The sequence below is a fragment of the Solanum stenotomum genome, unplaced genomic scaffold (assembly GCF_019186545.1).
Source record: "Solanum stenotomum isolate F172 unplaced genomic scaffold, ASM1918654v1 scaffold1704, whole genome shotgun sequence".
Classification (NCBI taxonomy): domain Eukaryota; kingdom Viridiplantae; phylum Streptophyta; class Magnoliopsida; order Solanales; family Solanaceae; genus Solanum; species Solanum stenotomum.
This window is the reverse complement of record NW_026024352.1, coordinates 99,388-122,217: the sequence shown is the minus strand read 5'-3', so window position 1 is coordinate 122,217 and position 22,830 is coordinate 99,388. Positions and strand designations below refer to the sequence as shown.

Here is a 22,830-nt window from a genome sequence, read left to right as displayed (position 1 = left end):
TGATTTACCCTAGAGTGATTCTTCTTAGCTTCTGGACATTCACCGGCTATATGTCCATATTTTCCGCATTCATAGCATTTTCCATCGTTTCTTGGCTGATCCGTAATATATTTTCCTTTTCCAAAGTTTCTTCTATAACATCCGACAATTTGAAATAACGATGAAGAGGCTTAGAATTGGAAATTTTCATATTTGGAAAGAATTTAAAAATCTGGAAATTTGGCTAAGTATGGAAAATAATGAATTTTTGGCCAACTTTGAACAGTTATAATTCCTAGCTCAGGATGATCTAGGTGTGGTTCCAGTCATGTTTGCAAAGTCCCTGGAATGATCTTTCCAACGCCATAAAGTTTGCTCGTTTCCGAGTTCGTATGAGCGAGTTATGCCCTTTGAAAGTTGGGCAGTTGGCAGGAAATCTGTCCGGAAATTGTAAGGGTATTTTGGTCTTTTCCCTAGCCTTGTCTTTGGATATATATTAAGTTGTAAGACTGATTTGTGATCAGTTTTCCTCATTTTAAAGAGTGAAAGTAAGGGTTTGAGAGTGAAGAAGAGAAGAAGAGGAGAGAAAGGAGAAGAAAAAGCAAGATTTTGTCAAAAGATTGCCGTGGATATCGTCGGGGGTGATCCCTTTTAGGTATGTGAGTCTTTAGTGTTGGGTTGATCCTTTCCCCCACACACCAAACTCATTTTTATTATTGAGAAAAGATTGGTTGTGTTGTTGAAGTTGTTGGTTGGAATTTTTGAAGTTGTAGTTGTGTTGTGTTGTAGTTGTTGTTGGTTTGGTGTATGTTTCCGGTGGTGTTTTTGAGTTGAAACTAGTGTATGTTAAGGGTTTTGATGATCCTAAGTGCTTGGGGGTTGAAGCTTTGAATATTGGAAGGTTTAGAGTTGGAGAAAAGGAGGAGAAAAGTCAAGTTTTCGGGGAAAAGGGCAGGGGCGTCGCGCCAGCCAGCGCACCCCAAGAGGGACTCTGAGGTCCAGCCCCTGGGGCGCCGCCCCTACCAGAGCCCCAACCAGACCTCTTTGAAGTTTGAGGTCTGGCGCTCCGCGCCTCTCAGATCGCCAAGAGTGCCAAGCTTTCCCATTCCTTCCCCACTTTCTCATACATGTTCCTAGGTGTTGTACCTATGTTCCCTAGTTGTTTCCCATACCCCAAGGTACGTTTAAACGTCAAGAACTCGTCTATAACACGTGATCAAATACCTTGAATCCATGATTCCAATTCAAGGAGACTAAGTTTCCAAGTCAAGGGAAGTTAAGAGTTGAGTCTAGAAGTTCAAGAAGGGAGTCAAAGCAAGTCTTTAAAGCTTTCCAAGAGTCTTTGTTGAATGTTTTAACTTCATTTTGAGGTTCAAGTTTCAAGTTAAGTCAAGTTACTAGTTAAGTCGAGTTTCAAGTTAAGTTAAGAGTTTCAAGTTGAGTAAAGAGTTAAAGTTGAGTTCATTTCTCAAAAGTTATTAGGGAACTATGTATTCCCAAAGAAGTTTCTAAATGTTTTTACATTTGAGTAAGAAAGGAACTATGTTTCCAAAAGAGCCTTTGGGCTAGTTTTCAAGAAAAAGGAACATTGTTTCCAAGTGAGCCTTCGGGCAAAGTTTTGAGTAATTATCTCAAATAAAGAAAGATGTGTTTAAAACACTTATGAGCTAAGTATTTTTGGGAGTAGTCTTGAGCACCGAATTGGAGACACGAGTTCCTATAAACTCAACTCTCCATAAGAACCATGCGCCAACATGGGAGTTAACGGGTCATACTTTTTAGATGAACCCGTAAGATTAAGCTAGTGGATCCACTTAGTAAAGTTAGCTTCCTATATCACGGCAAGGTATAGGATGGTCCTTGGGCAACGTGAGGTAAAATGTTGTATCACCACTAGGGCTCATAGTGGTGATTATCGGTTGAAAGAGTCTCCCACTAAAGTTATATTACTTTTATATAAGTAAAGTTGAGTTGTTATTGTTTTATCTTTAACAAAGCTGAGTTGTTTACACTGTTTTACAAGCTTTATATATTGCATGTGTCTTATTGCTTTATATATTGAGTTCAGTTATTCATGAGTTGAACAGAGCCAAGGTAAGAGTTCATTTGTACTCTTTTCAAGCTTGAGTTGTGGTTTAGCTTTCCAGCTCGCATACTCGTACATTCAACGTACTGATGTCAGTTGACCTGCATCTTACTATGATGTAGACACAGGTACCCAGGGCCAGCATCCGGTTCGCCGTTGATTCAGTTGAGTACTTCAGAGTCAGTGGTGAGCCTCTTTGCATTCCGGAGGACTCGATTATTTTGTTCTCTCAAGTTTTGTTTTATGAGGATGTCGTGGGGCCTGTCCCAGCATCCACCTCAGTGTTTTAGAGGCTTCATAGATAGTCAGTCCATTGGTTTGGAGTCTCTCATCTATGTATATATGTAAATATTCTATTTTGAGACTCGAGATGCCTTTTTGGCAAGATTTTATTTCAGTCAGGTTGTTTTAAAACCTTGCATTGCATTGAGTTTTCCGCTGAGTTAAGAAGGCCAGGCCAAGGGTTCGCTTGGGGGCCAGTAATGGTCTTCGAGTGCCAGCCACGTCCAGGGTGTAGGCTCGGGGCATGACATCTTCCCCTTCTGTTATTTCTGGATCTTCTGAAGGATTCCATGACTGATCTAGTGATCAAAGCAATTTCGTCCTCTGCTAGTTCATCTTCTCCTTTGTCTTCTTGAGTTGCCTTGAATGCCACAATTTCCTTTTTGTTTTCTTCTTGGCTCTTTTTATTTAGGTGAGTTTTCTCAAAAGCAATTAAATCTCCTCTTACCTCATCTTAAGTTAGAGTATTTAAATTCATGCTTTCAAGCGCAACTACCTTAGCATGCCATTGTGGTGGTAGACTTCGAAGAACTCTTCGTATGTGTTCTATGGGAAGATATGTTTTTCCTGAAACTTTTAGTTCTCCAATGATCTTACTTAGTCGAGCAAACATGCCTTCAATTGTTTCTCCTTCCTTCATTGAAAAGAGTTCATATTCATATACTAGCAGGCTGATGATAGTTTCTTTGACTTTGTCAGTTCCTTCATAAGTAACTTCTAGTTTATTCCACATTTCTTTGGTAGTATCACAACTAGAGATCTTTTCATATTCTTCCCCACTAATTGCATTATACAGAACATTTTTGGCATTGGAGTTTATTTGGATGACTTCCATTTGTTCATCAATGTAGCTCTCCAAACTTGGTGTAGCAGTAGACTGACCTCCATCAGAATTTGTTGGAATTTGAATATCACCAAGCTTGATAACTCTCCAGACCTTTACATTGTAGGATTTTATAAAGGTCTCCATTCTCACTTTCCAATGGGAAAAGTGTTTTCCATTAAAGTATGAAGGTCTCGTTTGAGATGTTCCTTCTTGGAATAGTGCGCCCATGATTTGTTGTGTCATGATCTTTTTCTCACCTGTTGTTAGACAATTCTTTGTGAGACAAGGCTCTGATACCAATTGAAAGTGCAAGAGGGGGTGAATTGCTATTTTTTCGATTTTCTTCTGTGAGTAGTTGACTTGAGAGACACCTCAGTCGAACAGTTTGCTAACATGTATAAATAGAATCGAAAAATGCATAAAGTAAACTTGACACAAGAATTTTTATACTGGTTGGGATCCAAAGTGGATCTTACGTCCAGTCCCCTTGGGTTGCAAGGGTGTTCTCTTCTAAACTTTGTAACTTTTGATGTGTGTACAGAGTTGAGTGTGACTTCACAGTTTACACTCAGTTTTTTTTCTCTCTTTTGTTTTGATACAGAGCCTTACCAACAATATTTCTCACCTCTCTCTTTTTTGTTTACATAGTAGAACTAAGTAATACAATGCTTATCAAAAGTAGAGTAGGGAGTGTTTGAGATAATTCAGACTCGATTATATATTTTGTCAGTTTGTAGATGGAGCATATTTATAGTGTTTAGGCTTGAATCATTTCTGTGAAGAGATGGCAACCCAAGAGATTTGATCCTTGGAAAAGAAGGCGGGGATCCTTATTTTCCAAGAATAAAGATTGAGGCTAATCTTCCTTTCCATTGATTTAGCCTCAATTTTACTTCAGATCTTCTGCTAGCCGTTGGCCTTGATTCTTCAGTCTTTAATGGCCTGAGATCTTCTGCTAGCCGTTAGCCTTGATTCTTCAGTCTTCAATAGCCGTTGGAGATTCTTCATGATCTTCACCTTCCTTAATTGAGATGTAGCCGTTTGAAGTCTGCTTTGATTTAGGCTGTCTTTGATTTGATCTTAATTAAGATCTACCCTGATTTATGTACTCTGTACTTCATCTTCCTTGATTGAAGGTCTTCAATTTTCTGGTTGGTAATCTTCCTTGATTTAAGCGGCACGATTTTGTATCTCCATTTTGGATTCTTTCCTTTTTGATGATCAGCTAATCCTGAAACGATTTAAATTGTTTATCATTAAAACTTTGCACTAACATACATTACATGTTAGATTCGTTAATTTGACCTTGTAACAGTTGACATTCTTTTGTCAAGCATCTATTCTAGGGAGGTTATATATATATACATTCGAATGATGACATTATACTATAGCCTAAAACTACATAAAAAATGTCAAGTAAATTATTTAACTATCAATACAGGATTCCACAACCAATGGTTTCCCTTTAGCAATGAATTGCAGTCAAGTTCAGCTAGCAATATACAAAAAAGATTAAAAAATCTTTCAAGCATATTACGTATATATGTTAATCATTGGTATTAATTAGATAAGTGTTGAAGCAATTAGAAGTATACACACAGTACATATAGATGGCGTTTGAAACGAAAAAACTTAGGCACAAATAGTTGTTAAAAGAAGTCGAACAATTCAAAATGGTTGCCGAGGACTATGATTATAGCATTCCTGGTTTTGTTAACATACCTCTCAGTTACTAATGCATCGAACATTACAACTGATGAGGCTTCTCTTTTAGCTTTCAAAGCTCAAATAACTTCAGACCCCAATGAAATGTTGTCAAAAAACTGGACAAAAGGAACTCACATTTGCAATTGGGTAGGCATATCTTGCAGTAAAAAGTGATGTGAGGCAAAAAATATATATTTTTAATCATTATTTGCCTCACATTTATTATTTGTATTTGTCTTTTTTGAGCATGAATTTTATGAATTGTGCTAAATAGTGTATTTTATTTGTAGGATTAAATTGAGGTAAAGTTGAATAAGTTTGAAGATAAAATGAATTAATTAGGGAAGATTGAAGAAGGAAATCAAATAGACAGTTTAATGGATTAAATTGAATATTATAATATATAATAGTCCATGAATACAATTATAGGAGATCAATCAGAGGGCATCAAGTAAAAAGTTGGCAATACTTTTTAGGTTCTTTTCTTCTTCTTTCTTTTCTTAGAGATTAGTGGCTAAACGCCCTTGTTCTGGGGCTTTAGCTACGAATTCAATGTTGATTATTTAAGGTTTTTGAATTAATTCTTGGTTGTCATTATAAGTTACTTCTATATTCTTGTTTTAGTATTTTATGCTTGCGCACCATAAAATAAATCTAGTGTCTAATCTTAAAATCAAACGAGGAGGGATTAGATAGACCAGAGAATATAGAGAGCTCGGTCCACCCATTAGATTGAGGTGATTAGTGTTCAGGAGTGACGCCCAAATGAACACCTTGCTTGATTATGAAATAGGATGAAATATAAATGCTCGCTAGTTAGTTTATCTATCCCCGCTCAATGATGTAGTTAGGTGGTTAACTGGGGTAGGCGGCGAGAGGCGAACCACCCGGACCATACTATCAACCCTATATTGACAACTAAAATTAATTCTAAGCCTATAATATGATACATGAAATCCAATACATACTGCTGCCTTGAGATTTTCCAACTATTGTAAATAATTTTATTATTTTGTTCTTGCATTCTTCTCTTGTGGCTCTCTTAAATAAATAATTAGATGAGTATAATTATTAAAAATAGTTAATTGACAAGTCCTTTGGGTTCGATAATCTAGTTCTTTTAAGAGCCACTATATTACTTACGCGACCGCGTACACTTGCGTGTGCAATTGGGAGCAACAAGTTTTTGGCGCCACTGCCGGGGACTTAGAAATTAACTATTCTTCTAGATTATACTTTTTTTAAAAAAAAATTTATGAGTTTTTTTCTTCAACAATTTTTTTTCTTTCTTTAAATAATTTGGTACACTTATTGATATGGATGATTGGGATAAATCATGGTTCGGTGATGATAGTCCTTTATGTCATATATGTGGTCGTCAGTATATTCATTGGAATGGTTGTCCTAAAACTTATTCCCTTCCCCTAACCCCTATTAAGATTCTTCTGTTACTTGTGATGTTGGTAGGGGTGATGAAGCAGAGAATGCAAAACAAGAGGCGCTTGAATGCACAGATATGTTGGACAAGGTTAATTCAAAAATCACCAGAGAACTATTTGAATGCACAGAAGGGTACAAAGAAATCGTGGAACAACAATATAAGCTTGATGTTCTTCAATCAAAAATTACAATCCAAACTGAATTAGAAGAGAGTAGGGCCCAACAAGGAGAAAGTTGTGGAGAAAAAGGGATAGTGAGCCAATATTGGATATATGGACAAATTCAACTTCTAACGATTGAAGAGTCTATCCGTGATGAAAGAACATACTTGGCACCCTACCTAATCGAAAAAAGAGTTGAGCTCACACAAGAAATCGATAAATTTGGCTTAGATATTCATGACTTGGAGGCTCACTTGAACAAAATGATTGAGGCGTCTGAAGCCCAATTATCAATTGTCTTGGATAATGACCAACTAGTGGAGAAAAAAGAGGAATTTCAACCATTCAACTATACTTTATTCCTTAATATCAATGTTGAGAAAGAGTACAAAAGTGAGAATGTTGTAAATAATGCTGCTTTAGAGTTGAGGGAACTTGAATCTCATTCAAAACACTTTTCTATAAAATCTGAACTAATGGATAAGTGTATTGATGAGGAACAAGGCCCCTATATTCTAAAGTTTTTTAGTTAACGTAGAGAAAACGACATTCCTCACTTAAGGGCCAAGAAGTGCAAGATGCGACATATATTACTCCGTTCCTTTATCTTTATACCACCACCGCTTGAGAGGAGCAGAAAAATTGATGCAAAGTTAGGGGTAAAATTCATAAGTTCAAAGTGGAAAGAAAAGTGATGAATATATTTGTGTCGTGCCGCGACGTTAAATTAGGCGCTTATTGGGAGGCAACCCAATTTATAGTGTAACTTCTTATTTTTTTTTTATTACTAGTATTATTTTTTTGTGTTGTTCTTATAGGTTTTGGAGAAGTTTGAGTATCCAAAATTTGAAGCTAAGGAGCACGTTTGAGCTTAAGTGTGGGGTGCGTACGATCCTTGATGAAAATAAAGAGAACATGCTACTAGCTAGGCGTAAGGGTCTCAGGGAGTTTTTCTAACCCTTGTTTTAAATTTTGTTTGATGCTTTGGGGACATAGCATATTTTTAAGTGTGGGGTGGAGGAATGAATTCCTAGTTTTAATTGTTTTATTGAGTCTTTTCCTTTTTTTTAGGATGGGTTCCTTGGCTTTTGTTTTCGATTCTTTTCCTGAGGACAGTCCCTTTGAACCGAGTGTCTTTTATTTTTTTAGGAATAAGTTTTCGTTTAATTATTTCTTTGAGAGAAAAGAAAAGACCCTTTTGAGTGGTGTGATACTTGCTATTTAGGCCTAATTTTTTTACTTTCTTATGAATGCTTGATTGATAATGAAATTGCAGAATCTTTGACAGCTAAGCTCATGGTTGTGACTTTGCATATAGCTTATTTTATTTTGTAGTTTGTTATGATCCTGTCTCTCTTAGAAGTTGAATTGATCCATCTTGATTGATACTTGTGCCATGTATGGTGAGAATGTGTTTATTCCACGTTTTGCATCCTAGTCTAGAACTTGCCCTGCATGTTATTGAAGCGAAATAAAAAGTGTAGTTTTGTTTAGGAGATGATAATAGGCTTTCTTTGATTTGTCTTGTAATTTTTGCCTTTTCAGATATTATATCACTAGTTAACGTTTTTGAGCTTGTAGCCTTTTGTTGGTAGTCATATTTTGCCCTTGACTATTTTGTTGAATCCCTAGTTTTTGCACCTTGCTTCCTTGAGCATTATAACATAGACTTATTCTAATTATCAATTCTGAGAAAAGGGATGGTTGAGTGAAAAGGTAATCAATGATACCTACAAAGTGCTTAAAAAACCCTCTATGAAAGCATGTGATGTGAAAAAAAAAGAGATGAACAAAAGAAGTTACCTTGATGATGGCCCTGGTCCTTCCAAGGACATCGTGCACCTTAACGCATGTAAAATATGTAAGTTGAGGGTGACTATTATGAAGGAAAACTTTTTTAAAAAAAAAGAAAAAAAAAAGATTGAAGCATTCTTGAGATGATGAGAATTACTTGTGAAATAATTGTTGAAGAGAGGGTTGCAAATAAAGAGAAGAAAATAATGGGTGATGAAGTCTTAAAGTGCAAAGTGCTTAAGGAAGTGTAAGTCACTATTATATAGTTTTCCTACCTGTCCCCTAGCCTACATTACAACCCGTTAAAGTCCTATTTGATTCTATTCAATCATGCTTAATTAGTGGAGATGTCCATAATGGGCAAGCTTATGGTTCTTTGTGCATACACGTGAAGTTTATTTGTGAGTGTGAGAGTTGTTCTTGATATGAAGTCCTTAATTTATATTCAATCTTTTGAATTGAGTGTGTGGACTATTTCTTCTTGTGAGGGAACTTGTGTCATGATGGATAGGTGATTTTATTAACTTTCTTTGATGAGAGTAGGGGAGCAAGCTTAAATTTAATGAGTCCAAAGTTTTTCCTTGAGGTTAGGAGGTTAGAGGTTTGTTGTTTATTTGGATGTCTTGCATAATGATTGTGAAGTGTACTTGATGTTTTGAAATTGGTATATGGCCTAATTGTTTGTATTAACCAAAGTGATGACANAAGCATCTATTCTAGGGAGGTTATATATATATACATTCGAATGATGACATTATACTATAGCCTAAAACTACATAAAAAATGTCAAGTAAATTATTTAACTATCAATACAGGATTCCACAACCAATGGTTTCCCTTTAGCAATGAATTGCAGTCAAGTTCAGCTAGCAATATACAAAAAAGATTAAAAAATCTTTCAAGCATATTACGTATATATGTTAATCATTGGTATTAATTAGATAAGTGTTGAAGCAATTAGAAGTATACACACAGTACATATAGATGGCGTTTGAAACGAAAAAACTTAGGCACAAATAGTTGTTAAAAGAAGTCGAACAATTCAAAATGGTTGCCGAGGACTATGATTATAGCATTCCTGGTTTTGTTAACATACCTCTCAGTTACTAATGCATCGAACATTACAACTGATGAGGCTTCTCTTTTAGCTTTCAAAGCTCAAATAACTTCAGACCCCAATGAAATGTTGTCAAAAAACTGGACAAAAGGAACTCACATTTGCAATTGGGTAGGCATATCTTGCAGTAAAAAGTGATGTGAGGCAAAAAATATATATTTTTAATCATTATTTGCCTCACATTTATTATTTGTATTTGTCTTTTTTGAGCATGAATTTTATGAATTGTGCTAAATAGTGTATTTTATTTGTAGGATTAAATTGAGGTAAAGTTGAATAAGTTTGAAGATAAAATGAATTAATTAGGGAAGATTGAAGAAGGAAATCAAATAGACAGTTTAATGGATTAAATTGAATATTATAATATATAATAGTCCATGAATACAATTATAGGAGATCAATCAGAGGGCATCAAGTAAAAAGTTGGCAATACTTTTTAGGTTCTTTTCTTCTTCTTTCTTTTCTTAGAGATTAGTGGCTAAACGCCCTTGTTCTGGGGCTTTAGCTACGAATTCAATGTTGATTATTTAAGGTTTTTGAATTAATTCTTGGTTGTCATTNCTTTTTAGGGTTCTTTTCTTCTTCTTTCTTTTCTTAGAGATTAGTGGCTAAACGCCCTTGTTATGGGGTTGTAGCTACGAATTCAATGTTGATTATTTAAGGTTTTTGAATTAATTTTTGGTTGTCATTATAAGTTACTTCTATATTCTTGTTTTAGTATTTTATGCTTGCGCACCATAAAATAAATCTAGTCTTCTAATCTCAAAATCAAACGAGGAGGGATTAGATAGACCAGAGAATATAGAGAGCTCGGTCCACCCATTAGATTGAGGTGATTAGTGTTCAGGATTGATGCCCAGACGAACACCTTGCTTGGTTATGAAATAAGATGAAATATAAATGCTCGCCAGTTAGTTTATCTATCCCCGTTCAACGATGTAGTTAGGTGGCTAACTGGGGTAGGCGGCGAGAGGCGAACCACCCGGACCATACTATCAACCCTATAAACCAGTAATTTGACAACTAAAATTAATTCTAAGCCTATAATATGATACATGAAATCCAATACATGCTGCAGCCTTGGGATTTTCCAACTATTGTAAGTAATTTTATTATTTTGTTCTTGCATTCTTCTCTTGTGGCACTCTTAAATAAATAATTAGATGAGTATAATTTATTAAAAATAGTTAATTGACAAGTTCTTTGGGTTCGATAATCTAGTTCTTTTAAGAGCCACTATATTACTTGCGCAACCGCGTAGACTTGCGTGTGCAATTGGGAGCAACAAAAGGCATCAAAGAGTGACATCATTAGTCCTCAAAAGCTTTGGATTTAGAGGTTCAATCGCGACAGATATTTGGGAACTCTCCTTCCTTAACTTTTTGGACATTGGAAACAACAGTTTGCATGGCCAAATCCCCGATGAAATAGGGCGTCTGAGGCGTTTAAAATACTTGTATTTGCAAATGAATAATCTCACTGGTCAAATCCCGCAAAGCTTTGGATTTCTCACAAGGCTTCAAGTTCTTCATCTTTCTGAAAATCGTCTATTTGGAAATGTTCCATTGTCCATTTTTAGTGTGTCTTCTTTAAAGGACATTGATTTGTCTCGGAATTACGAGTTAACTGGGAGTTTGCCAAATGAGATATGCACTAATCTGCCAGTGTTGGAATATATATCCCTGCAAGATAATCAATTTGTAGGTGAACTTCCTAAAGGTTTAAATAAATGCACCAAATGAGATAACAAATTCACAGGTAATTAACTAACTTGTAAACTTTTTATTTACTAATTTTACTAGTAATTTCTTCTTGAATTAATCATCCTTTTTGTGTGTGTGTGATGTTATATTTGATAGGAAATTTACCAAGAGACATGTGGAACATGTCAAAGGTTCAAGAACTGTTTATTGGATGGAATAACTTTACAGGTACGTGATTCTGTATGTATTAAATCTTGAATACTCTTAACGAAGTTCCTAATTTCACTAGATATAGTCAATGTGTGCATTGTCTAGTAGCAAACAAAGATTAATATATTTTGTGGAGAACATTTTCGTCCGTACCAAAGACACCCTATGTCTGATCTTTAGCATGATAACCATATACTTATTTTCAAAACAAATTTGCAGGAGATATACCAAGTGAAATGAACCTGCCAGCTATTCGGAAATTAAGTCTTCGAAGAAACGAGTTAGTTGGAATACTACCACCATCTCTTGGGAATTTGTCAACTTTGGTAATGATAGACATTGGTGAAAATAAAATTCATGGTAATATTCCTCCACAACTAGGACATCTCTCTAGTCTTGAAGGACTATATTTTGGATCGAACGCGCTATCAGGTGAAGTTCCTGTTAGAATTTTCAACATTTCTTCACTAAAAGTAATAGCACTTGCTGCGAATACTCTGTCCGGTAAACTTCCTTCAAACTTAGGCTATAGTCTTCCAAATCTTGAAGGACTTTATCTTGGGATTAATAATTTTAGTGGTAAACTTCCTAGCTCAATCTCAAATGCCACTAAGGTCAAATTTCTTGATCTTGGAAGGAACATGTTTAGCGGAAACGTACCAATTGATCTAGGAATAAATCTCAGGCAGATTCAAAGCATCAACTTTCAGAGGAATATGCTTAGAAATGATCCTTCTTCTACGGGCGAAATCAGTTTTCTAAATTCCTTCTCACATTGCAAGTACTTGAAATTTTTAATGACTGGAGACAACCAATTTAATGGCATTCTTCTGAAATCATCCTTAACTAATATGTCGTTGTCTCTTGAGAGGTTCATCGCCTTTTACTGTGGAATCAGGGGGGAAATCCCAGTTGAAATTGGTAACTGGACTAACATGTCGTGGTTAACACTAGGCGCGAATGAGTTTATTGGTTCGATTCCTCAAGAATTAGGAAACTTGAAAAAGTTGCAAACTTTGAGATTGTATGAAAACAAATTAGATGGAATCATACCTGAAAGGTTATGCGAAATCAAAGAATTATACTATTTTGACTTGCGAAGAAATCAGATTACAGGGCAAGTATTAGGGTGTTTGGGAAATATTTCTTCGTTAAGATATATTTATTTTGGATTCGAATAATTTAAGTTCAAGTATTCCTTCAAATTTTTGGAGTAATAAGGATATCTCAGTTGTGAGTTTGTCATTTAATCAGTTAACTGGTCCTTTGGCGTTGGAGATTGGAAACATGGGAGGTTTAAGTGAGTTATATCTATCAAGAAATGAGTTGTTTGGTTCGATTCCAAGCACCATAGTACAGCTTCAGAAATTGGTAATTCTCGCATTAGATATGAATAGATTAGATGGTGCTATACCTAAGTCATTCGAAAAAATGGTCAGCTTGGAGTACTTGGATCTGTCACAAAATAATTTGACAGACCGAATTCCAGAGTCGTTAACAAAGCTTGAGCATCTCAACTATCTGAATGTCTCTTACAATGAGTTATCAGGTGAAATTCCAGATGGAGGGCCTTTTGGTAATTTCACAGCTGAATCGTTCATTGGCAACGCAGAGTTGTGTGGACCGTCTAGATTCCAAGTCAAGGTGTGTGAAATCCAGAACAATGTGAGAAGAGGAAACAGGAAGAAAACAGTACAAAAATTTGTTCTTGGACCAGTTGCAGCTGGAGGTTTAGTCACATGAGTTTTAGGCATGATATGGTTGTTGAATTATCGGAAATGATGTAGCTCTTGAATGTACTATGGACTTGCCCCAAGACCGAATTACCATGAATAATGTCTGCGTAAGGCTCAACAAAATCCAAACTCAATTTTTGGGCCAGTAGATGAGAACTTTACTCCTCGAGCTAGCTATAGCATTTTTCCATTTGAGGTCATTGCAGGAACCTTCACAACAGACGAGCACAGTCAAAACTGGTTTTGAACAAATGAATAAACAGAAATTAAGAAAGAATACATGTAGGATGTCAAGTTGGACGATTATGTCTATTTGTTCAATTTTATACAAGTTTAAGTGTGTACTTGTACAAATTCAAAGTTGGAGTGCGTAGATGACCGCTGAAGCCAAGTTAAAGGGCATATTCATGTATTATGACAACTATTGAACTTGCATAAAATTGAACTAGTAGACACATGCGTCCTATGTGACGTCCCTATATGGCAATTTGTGTCCTTGTTATGCCATGTGTATTAATCTCACAGATTTTTAAGTGACAAAACATTAAAGAAATGATCATATTGTACGTTGACTTCCTGTAACAACAATAAATTGTTTAAGTTATTGCTACAGATTAAATGGAGAGTCACAAACATTACTTCAAATATTATATACATATGGGTATCAGGAACGGGCTGCAAACAATTACATAATTTATGTATAAATATTCTTAATTATTTTTCAATTTATATGATGAAACTTCTTTCAAGGTGAGTTGTATCATTAATTGTGTCTTTTTTTTTTTACTAATGTTCCTTAGTTATCTTGCTCAAAAGATCCTTCTTTTTGTTGTATATATATTTGCACTTTATTTACTGATTTTGTATTTTATGATAAGTTTTTTGGGTTGCATTTATTTTCGGCTTTTAATAGATTTTTGGTGATGATCTCTTGTATAAAGTGAACAGAAAATATTTGTCCACTTCACTTTTGTATTTCATCATCTTATAATTCTTATAAATTTATGTAAAATCAATTTATTGGTCATTTTTTCCCTCATTAACATGGTAAATATATATTTATTCTTTATGAATTTACTAATTTTTTAGATATGTTTACGTCCATTTCTTAAATTTAGAGCAAGAGTTCATCACTACATCACATACTATATGCTATATTATCTTAATTAATTTTCTGTTTTTCAACATTGTTTATTTTTCAAACAAATAACCAAAATTAAATGAAAAAAATTAACTGACATTGTTATATTTGCATAGAACAACATATACAAAAGAATTATGTAATTGATAATTTCCAAATACTGAATGTACGGGGCAAAAATTTCCACACAATGAAGACTTCCATCATTAATCAACCATTTGTTGAATATTATTTTTGGAGACGACGGGCACTATCGAATTCTCACAATTTGAATTTTATTATATCAAAGTAAGGACCCGCTTCGGTCTTACAATCTTGATCACACTTGTTGCTTACTTCAGCAAGACTCTTGACTTGAGCACACCACTATTGGATATATTGTTGTTTGGAGAGACGAGCACAATCAATTTCTCACAACTTGAATTTTATTATATCAAAGTAAGGACCCGCTTCGGTCTTACAATTTTTTACAGGCAACTCTCTCTTATTTCTTACTCACTTGTTGTTTGTTCTCTTGCTTAGTTGCTTGGTTGGTTGGTTATCAAATGAACTACCTCTATTTATAGGAGGTGATGGAACAATCTAGCTAAACATATTTTTCTACTCTATTCTAGAATATTCCTCCAACTACTTAATTCTAGAACTACCCTATCTAGAACATTTCTAGACCATTCTCTCTAGAATACTCATTCTAGAGATCTTCCTTCAATTCTCTATATCTCTGGAATATTCTAGATTGTTCTTGACTTATCTTAAGTTAATAATTAAGTTGATGATAAATTCTTAACACTCCCTTTCAACACCAACTTAATTTTTCCTTTGAGTCCGTTGTGAGCGATTCTTGCTCTGCAAGCATCATGACGTCCATGCCCTTTGAGGATCTCCTCCTTCATCGGATTATTCCGATCCTTACTCTTTGAAGTTTCTTCAAAGGTAGTAGTATCTTTATTGTTAACCACCTCTGCTAATGTTGCATCTATATACTTGGCATTTGAGCATTTCAATCGTGTCTTCCTTCTTAGTTGAGGTTGCAGAGCTTCTTGGACTCTTTCTTGCAACAGTTCTGGAGTTTCATGTACTGTTGTTTTCAATGAATTCTTATTTTCTCCTTTTGAAAATATTTCATTTGTATGTGAGTTATATTTTTCACATACCTCTTGTTCCTGTTCAACCTTACTTCTTTGTCCTTCTTCTTCAAGTTTATATTGTAGCTTACTCCAATTTCCTTGACTCTGGCAAGGAGACTTCATTGTACCACCATGTTGGTGCATCATCAAGTACCCCATAAATTGTCTCGGTTGGCATGACGTATATTGATTCTAACATTTTCCCTTCCATTATTGGTGTGTTTGTAACTTTTAAGTTTTGATATACTTTTACGTCATTTGGTCCAAACAAGACATAGTAACCAAAATCTATTAGTTGCGATACAGATAATAAGTTCTTCTTCATACCTGGAACATGGTAGACATTTTGAAGTTTCACTTGTCTTGAGTTGTGATGAGGCACGAACACCGTCTTGCCAATATGAGTTATTGGCATTTTTGAATTATTTGCAGTCACCACAACTCGACCATCTTTATATTCACTCATGCTAATGAGCTTTTTCTCATCACCAGTCATGTGAGTGGAGCATCCTGAACCAACGATCCAATCATGTTCATAATCGACCAATTTCTCACTCACAGTTGCAAGTGCAATCTCTTCTTCTTTGTTAGAGTGACAGGTGACAAGCTCCTCTTGTCGATTAGTTTCTTCAACTGCATAAGAGGTCTCGAAATCCCAAACTTCTTCTTCATCTTTCTTATTTTGAGTAAAAGTAGCTACATTACCTTCAGTTTTCTTGTACCAGCAGTCTCTCGCATAGTGTCTTTTCTTTCCACAATTGTAGCACTTCTGCATTTGCCGGTTGTTGAAGCCTTTCGCCTGCTTGTTTTGTCGTTGAGTTCTTTGATGTTGATTCTCTTGGTCTCCCCTTGGCTATGAATTTCTCTCCGCTTCTCTTTTTTGATAGGCTTGCCTTTTGCTAAAGAGCGCCTTATCTCCGTCTTTTATAGTAAGACTTGATAATGGCTTCTCCAAACCTTCTTCATTTGCCAACATATTTTCCAACTCAGATAAAGTTGGTTTTGTGGCCCACCCTCGTGTGGCTGTAATTATGCCTTTGTACTCCAGCCTTAGACCATGAACAATAATTCTCCTCATTCTTATCTCTGTGATAGCATTCTCTGGATCTAATTTTGATATTTCTTCAGATAAAGATTTTACCTTTGAGAAGTATTGACTAATTGTCATATTCTGTTGAGAGATCGACAAAAGCTCATTTTCAAGCCTTTGTAACTCGCATCATTCTTCTTTGTAAAAATCGTCGCCAAGGTGTCCCAAGCTTCTTTGGGTATCTTGGCATTCTTAATCCGTTGTAGGAACTCATCCTCGATGATTATAGTGAGAACAAACATGGCCTTTCCAGCTTTGACGTTCTATTTTTTTGCTGCTTCAGCATCTGTTAGTGGTGTGGTGTCTGATCCACTAATAATATCCCATATTTCGTAGCCGAGAAAGTAATAATGCATTCTTGTGCTCCATGATCCATAGTTGCTTGCATTGAGCTTCTCAATGCTATTGTGAGTGCTTGCAAAATCCATCATTAATTAGTGTCTCACGATTTGTAGCCTCCGACGGTAGCTTGTAGGATCTCCTTTGAGTTACTACCTTGCTCTTATTAACCTGACTCTGATACCACTTGTTGAATAATGTTGTTGGAGACAATGGGCATTATCGAATTCTCACAATTTGAATTTTATTATATCAAAGTAAGGACCCGCTTCGGTCTTACAATCTTGATCACACTTGTTGCTTGCTTCAGCAACACTCTTGACTTGAGCACACCACTGTTGAATATATTGTTGTTTGGAGAGACGAGCACAATCGATTTCTCACAACTTGAATTTTATTATATCAAAGTAAGGACCCGAAGTCTTACAATTTTTACAAGCAACTCTCTCTTATTTCTTACTCACTTGTTGTTTGTTCTCTTGCTTAGTTACTTGCTTGGTTGGTTATCAAATGAATCACCTCTATTTATAGGAGGTGATGGAACAATCTAGCTAAACATATTTTTCTACTCTATTCTAGAATATTCCTCCAACTACTTAATTCTAGAACTACCCTATCTAGAAATTTCTAGACTATTCTCTCTAGAGTACTCATTCTAGAAACCATTGACCATTCAGCTTCAGTGTCTTTAACTTTGAAGACATAAATTCCAAGCGATGAGGACCATTAAGCACAACTAAATCATGTAATTCCATATCTTCCAATGCAGGACAGCCTGGCAATATTTTTGCAATTTTGTAATCATCTATAATAAAATTCCCCAATTTTAGGCTCTTTAAAGACTTCCAGGCTATGACTGTGTCATCAAAGTTAAAACGACCCACAACTATTGCTAATGTTATCAATGAGGAACATTCGCAGAAAGATTGAGGCAATGGGAAAGGGGAAATGATTAAATCAGTAGACCAGAGTAGAAGATGTTCCACTTTTCTAGTAGCAGCAAAATTGCAGCGGAACAAATTAAGTTTCATTTGGATGAAAGGACTATAGAGAGACAAGTTGGTACACGCCAAACAGGTGCTCATCTTAGATATTTTTCTAAAAAAATAGCTTTATATCATGAAATTCATGTGTGTTTTTGGGATTTTTTCTAATCTGAATGTTCGTCTCAAGTTTAAGTAGATAAGTGGATCCAGATTTGGATTTATTAATCTATTATCTAAATTTGTTTAGTAAAGTTTTTAACATATATGGTCTCAGATAAATCCATAGCTTACTCATGTCTAAATAACAGATAAAGGCTGAGTTGTTTTAGACCTTATAAATTAACAATGATAATAATGTGAATTCAAAGAAGTGCATTATGTCTGCCGCTTCTCAAGCTTATCATTGTCTCTTTATTGTGCAAAATTCTTCTTTGTTTTTTTGCTGACTCCTACCGAGCTTGGGCCAGGTTTTGTTTTAAATGAACCACAAGTTTATGGAAGAGACAAAGAAAATGATGAGATAGTGAAAATCCCGATAAGCAATGTTAGTGATGCCCAAACACTTTCAGTCCTCCCAATACTTGGTATGGGGGGACTAGGAAAGACGACACTTGCCCAAATGGTGTTCAATGATCAGAGAGTAATTGAGCATTTCCATCCCAAAATATGGATTTGTCTCTCGAAACACTTTAATGAGAAGAGGTTGATAAAGGAAATTGTAGAATCCATCGAAGAAAAGTCACTTGGTGACATGGACTTGGCTCCACTTCAAAAGAAGCTTCAGGACTTGCTGAATGGAAAAAAAATATTTGCTATTCTTAGATGATGTTTGGAATGAAGATCAAGATAAGTGGGCTAAGTTACGAGAAGTGTTGATGGTTGGAGCAAGTGGTGCTTCTATTCTAACCACTACCCGTCTTGAAAAGGTTGGATCAATTATGGGAACTTTGCAACCATATATATTGTCAAATTTGTCTCAAGAAGATTGTTGGTTGTTGTTCATGCAACGTGCATTTGGGCACCAAGAAGAAATAAATCATAATCTTGTGGCAATCGGAAAGGAGATTGTGAAAAATGTGGTGGTGTGCCTCTAACAGCTAAAACTCTTGGAGGTCTTTTGCGCTTCAAGAGAGAAGAAAGACAGTGGGAACATGTGAGAGATAGTGAGATTTGGAAATTCCCTCAAGAAGAAAGCTCTATTCTGCCTGCCCTGAGACTTAGTTACCATCATCTTCCACTTGATTTGAGACAATGCTTTGCATATTGTGCAGTATTCCCAAAGGATACCGAAATGGAAAAGGAAAATCTAATCTCTCTCTGGATGGCACAGGGTTTTCTTTTATCGAAAGGAAACTTGGAGCTAGAGGATGTAGGTAATGAAGTATGGAATGAATTATACTTGAGGTCTTTCTTCCAAGAGATTGAAGTTAAATATGGTCGAACTTATATCAAGATGCATGATCTCATTCATGATTTGGCAACATCTCTGTTTTCGGCAAGCGCATCAAGCAACAATATCCGTGAAATAAATGTAAAAGGTTTTCCCACATAGGATGTCGATTGGTTTCGTAAAAGTGGTGTCTTCTTACTCTCGTTCTCACTTGCAAAAGTTTGTCTCATTGAGGGTGCTTAATCTAACTTACATAGGACCTAAGCAGTTACCGTCTTCCATTGGAGATCTAGTACATTTAAGATACCTAAACTTGTCTGGCAATCTTAGAATTCGTAGTCTTCCAAAGCAGTTATGCAAGCTTCAAAATCTGCAGACTCTTGATCTACAATATTGCACCTCACTTTGTTATTTGCCTAAAAAAATAAGTAAACTTGGTAGTGTCCAAAATCTTTTACTTGAAAATTGCAAAGCATTGACTTGTATGCCACCAAGGATAGGATCTTTGACATGCCTTAAGACTCTTGGTTGCTTTGCAGTGGGAAGGAAGAAAAGTTCTCAAATTGGTGAATTACGAAACCTGAATCTCTATGGCTCAATTTCAATAACGCGTCTTGAGAGAGTGAAGAATGATATGGATGCAAAAGAAGCCAATTTATCTGCAAAAGAAAATCTGCATTCTTTAAGAAAATTAAGTGATATACACTTATACACACTGCATAGTAAAAGTGTGTCTCTGAAATTTCAGGCACAAGTTGGAGGCAGGGGCGGACCTACAGTGGTTCAAGTGGGTTCATATGAACCCACTTCGTTGAAAAATAGCACTGTATATATATGTATATTTAATCAATTTTTAAAATTTTATATGTATATATTAAATTTTGAACCCACTAACACAAGTCTGAAGCTTAGCCGAGTGGTTGAGGGGTTCAATTTTCCCAGCCAACTAGGGATCGAATCCCCATTGCCACATTTTAGTTTTAATTCATTTTTTTGATATATAAAACGTTCACACACAGTTTTGTCCTCTATGTAGGTGTAACTTTTGTCCTTTTAGTTACTTAGAAACTATAAAAAGTAGAACAACTTTTTACTTTTACAATTAAAAGTCCAATAGTCAACAACTTTTGTCTTTTTTGTTTTTAATTTTTTTTTAAAAAAAAAACTCAACTAAAAAAGCACTAATCCCTATTATTCTCAATTCTAAAAACCCTTTTGTCTTCTTCTTTATTGAATGTTTTTCGCTCTTGATTCTAGTCTTTATATATACATATATGATTATTGTGGTTATTTTTTATTTCTTCAACTAAAAAATCCCTTATCATTCTAAAATCAACAAAAAATTACAAATAATATTAGGTATATTTCTATGTATTCGATTCTGAAATTAAGGTTATAATTATTTTGTTTAATATGTTGTTTTTATTTGTTAAATGTTGAATGAAGAGAAATCATTCATAATATTCTTTTATTTTCTTAGTTTATATTGAAGCCTAGTTTTCGTCCATCTTGTTATTTACCGTCTCATTCATAAGTCAATGTAATTTTTTTTCAAATGTATTAACATTGTTTAGTATAGTCAGATATGTATGTTGTTAGCCTCGTAAAAATTACAAATAATATTAGGTATATTTTTATATCTTGAACCCACTTCGTGAAAATCCTGGGTCCGCCAGTGGTTGGAGGTACTTATGCATTTTACTTTTTTTTACAACTCTTTATCTCCTCAGTAAACTCTGTATGTTATGCCTGATTTTGAACAAAATTATATGAAAAACAATAAGTATTGTACCATGATTTTGGGCGGAGCCAGCCTTCTGTTAAGGGCTTCATTCGAACCCCTTTCCGGCAGAAAATATTATTATTTATACATGGTTAAAAAAATAAATTATTCCTTCAGTTAGTTTGTGTGTTTAGTTCTTCAGATTTTAAACCCCTATTAAAAATCCTAGCTCCATCACTGGCTTACTCACTTTTCTCCATTCATGATCTCATCCAGGATCTAGTTTTGCTAAACTGCTCACATTCCAAATGTGTATATCACTTAATTTTACCAGAGTTGGCCAATTGAACAAGCTATCAAGAAGGAGGAACAGGGGAGTGACGGAGTGAGTACTTATTGTCACGGAAAGAAATAGAAGAGAGTTTGAGGCTACTTTGAAAAAACAACTTTTTAAAAACACTTTTTTATTTTACTGAATAAGTAATTTAAAAGTGTTTAAAAGCTATTTTTATTTAAGAACACATAAAATAAGTTAATCCGAACAAGTACTTAAAATTAGGAGTGTCAATGATAAGGTTCGGTCGATTAATTATATCATCCTAATTTTTCGGATATCTTATAATATATAGCCAAAATTAGACTTTCTAAAACCATCCCAATTATATTGATTTCTCTTCGATATCGGTATGGTTCAGTTAATTTTCGGTTTTTTTTTTTACTTTTAAAATATCACCTCAAAATATACTACTATTAATATATTTCTTTAGTAAATATGTTCTTGAAGAAATAAACATTGTTGCTGTATTGTTTGATCTTAAATATTTAATAGGAGTGATTGAATATATTTTGTTGTATTGTTTGATAGAGTATCTATGACATATCTTTTAATTTTAAACCTAAGTAGGTAAAAGTTAATAAAAGAGCAAAGACCGAAAGTCGTCTAGTCACCAGAGGCTTGGAACCTAATAATTATATTTGAAAAATGTTATAAAATATATTTATATATTAAATTTAACATATTGTTAATATATAAAATATATTTAGATACATGTAAGGTTATTTGGTTCGATTCGAAAAAAATTCAATTTTTTTCATAAATTAAAAAAAAAATCATCCCAATTGTTCTAGACGGTTATACACTTAAATAAAAGTCCATAATTTTATTGAAAAAATAGCATAAATTAATTCGATTCGATCGATTTTTCATATTTTTTTGACACCCCTACGTAAAATCAAAACAAAGAAGGAAAAAAAGAAATGATAAAAAAAGACTCTTTAGTCAAGTATTATAAAAAAAAAAATAGAAAAAGAGATGAGACAAGAATAATAATGCATGGGCCCATAAATTTCACAAATCAATCCATAAAAGATTGAGAAAGAGAGATTGACAGATAAAAAATCTCTATAATATATAAATATATCTTTTAAGTTGATTTTATTTCACATTTATGCTATTTAATTTTGGATATGCATAAATTGACACTTAAACTTGTATAAAATTGAATAAGTAGACACACGAGTCCTATGTGACATAATGTATATAGACACCATGTAGGACGCAAATTTCCGTGTAGGGTGCCACGTAGGATACACAAGTTTATTTGTTCAACTTTATACAAATTTAAGTGTCTACTTGTACACCAGAGTTGGACGACATAAATATGAAATTATACCAAATTAAAGAGCATATTTATGTATTCTCCAACCCAACACCAAATCCTTATTTGGTGTAAAATTTGGTGTTTTTGAGCTCCAACCCACACCAAATTTGGTGTGTGAATAGTGTTACACCAAATTTGGTGCACCACTATTCATCACACCAATTTACTTTTTGAATATTTTAATATTATTTCATTATACAAACTTTTAATTAAACATTATATAAATTGTATGTTTTAATTAAATCCCTTGTATATTTAATTATTTTTTATGTAATATTTTTATAATATTAATTTTAGATATAAAATTTAGCTTTTTTATAAATTAATTTTTC

The 22,830-nt window shown here is 34.5% G+C and overlaps 1 protein-coding gene and 1 pseudogene across 1 annotated transcript; both read left to right on the top strand.

Annotated features, from left to right (window-relative positions):
• The first annotated feature begins 10,858 nt into the window (after positions 1-10,858).
• On the top strand, positions 10,859-13,048 carry LOC125850436 (LRR receptor-like serine/threonine-protein kinase GSO1). The gene is made up of 4 exons (XM_049530291.1): positions 10,859-11,111; positions 11,252-11,323; positions 11,525-12,426; positions 12,560-13,048. The coding sequence occupies exons 1-4, from the start codon at positions 10,859-10,861 to the stop codon at positions 13,046-13,048; spliced, it is 1,716 nt and encodes a 571-aa protein (XP_049386248.1).
• Positions 13,049-17,715: 4,667 nt separating this feature from the next.
• Positions 17,716-21,252, top strand: LOC125850435 (disease resistance protein RGA2-like; annotated as a pseudogene).
• Positions 21,253-22,830: the final 1,578 nt, after the last annotated feature.

Excerpts from the sequence above, each read along its gene's own strand:
- LOC125850436 (XM_049530291.1), top strand. The coding sequence starts at position 10,859 with ATGAATAATCTCACTGGTCAAATCCCGCAAAGCTTTGGATTTCTCACA. Across the intron at positions 11,112-11,251 it reads TGTAGGTGAACTTCCTAAAG|GAAATTTACCAAGAGACATG; the intron begins GTTTAAATAAAT and ends TATATTTGATAG. Across the intron at positions 12,427-12,559 it reads GAAATCAGATTACAGGGCAA|TTAACTGGTCCTTTGGCGTT; the intron begins GTATTAGGGTGT and ends TCATTTAATCAG.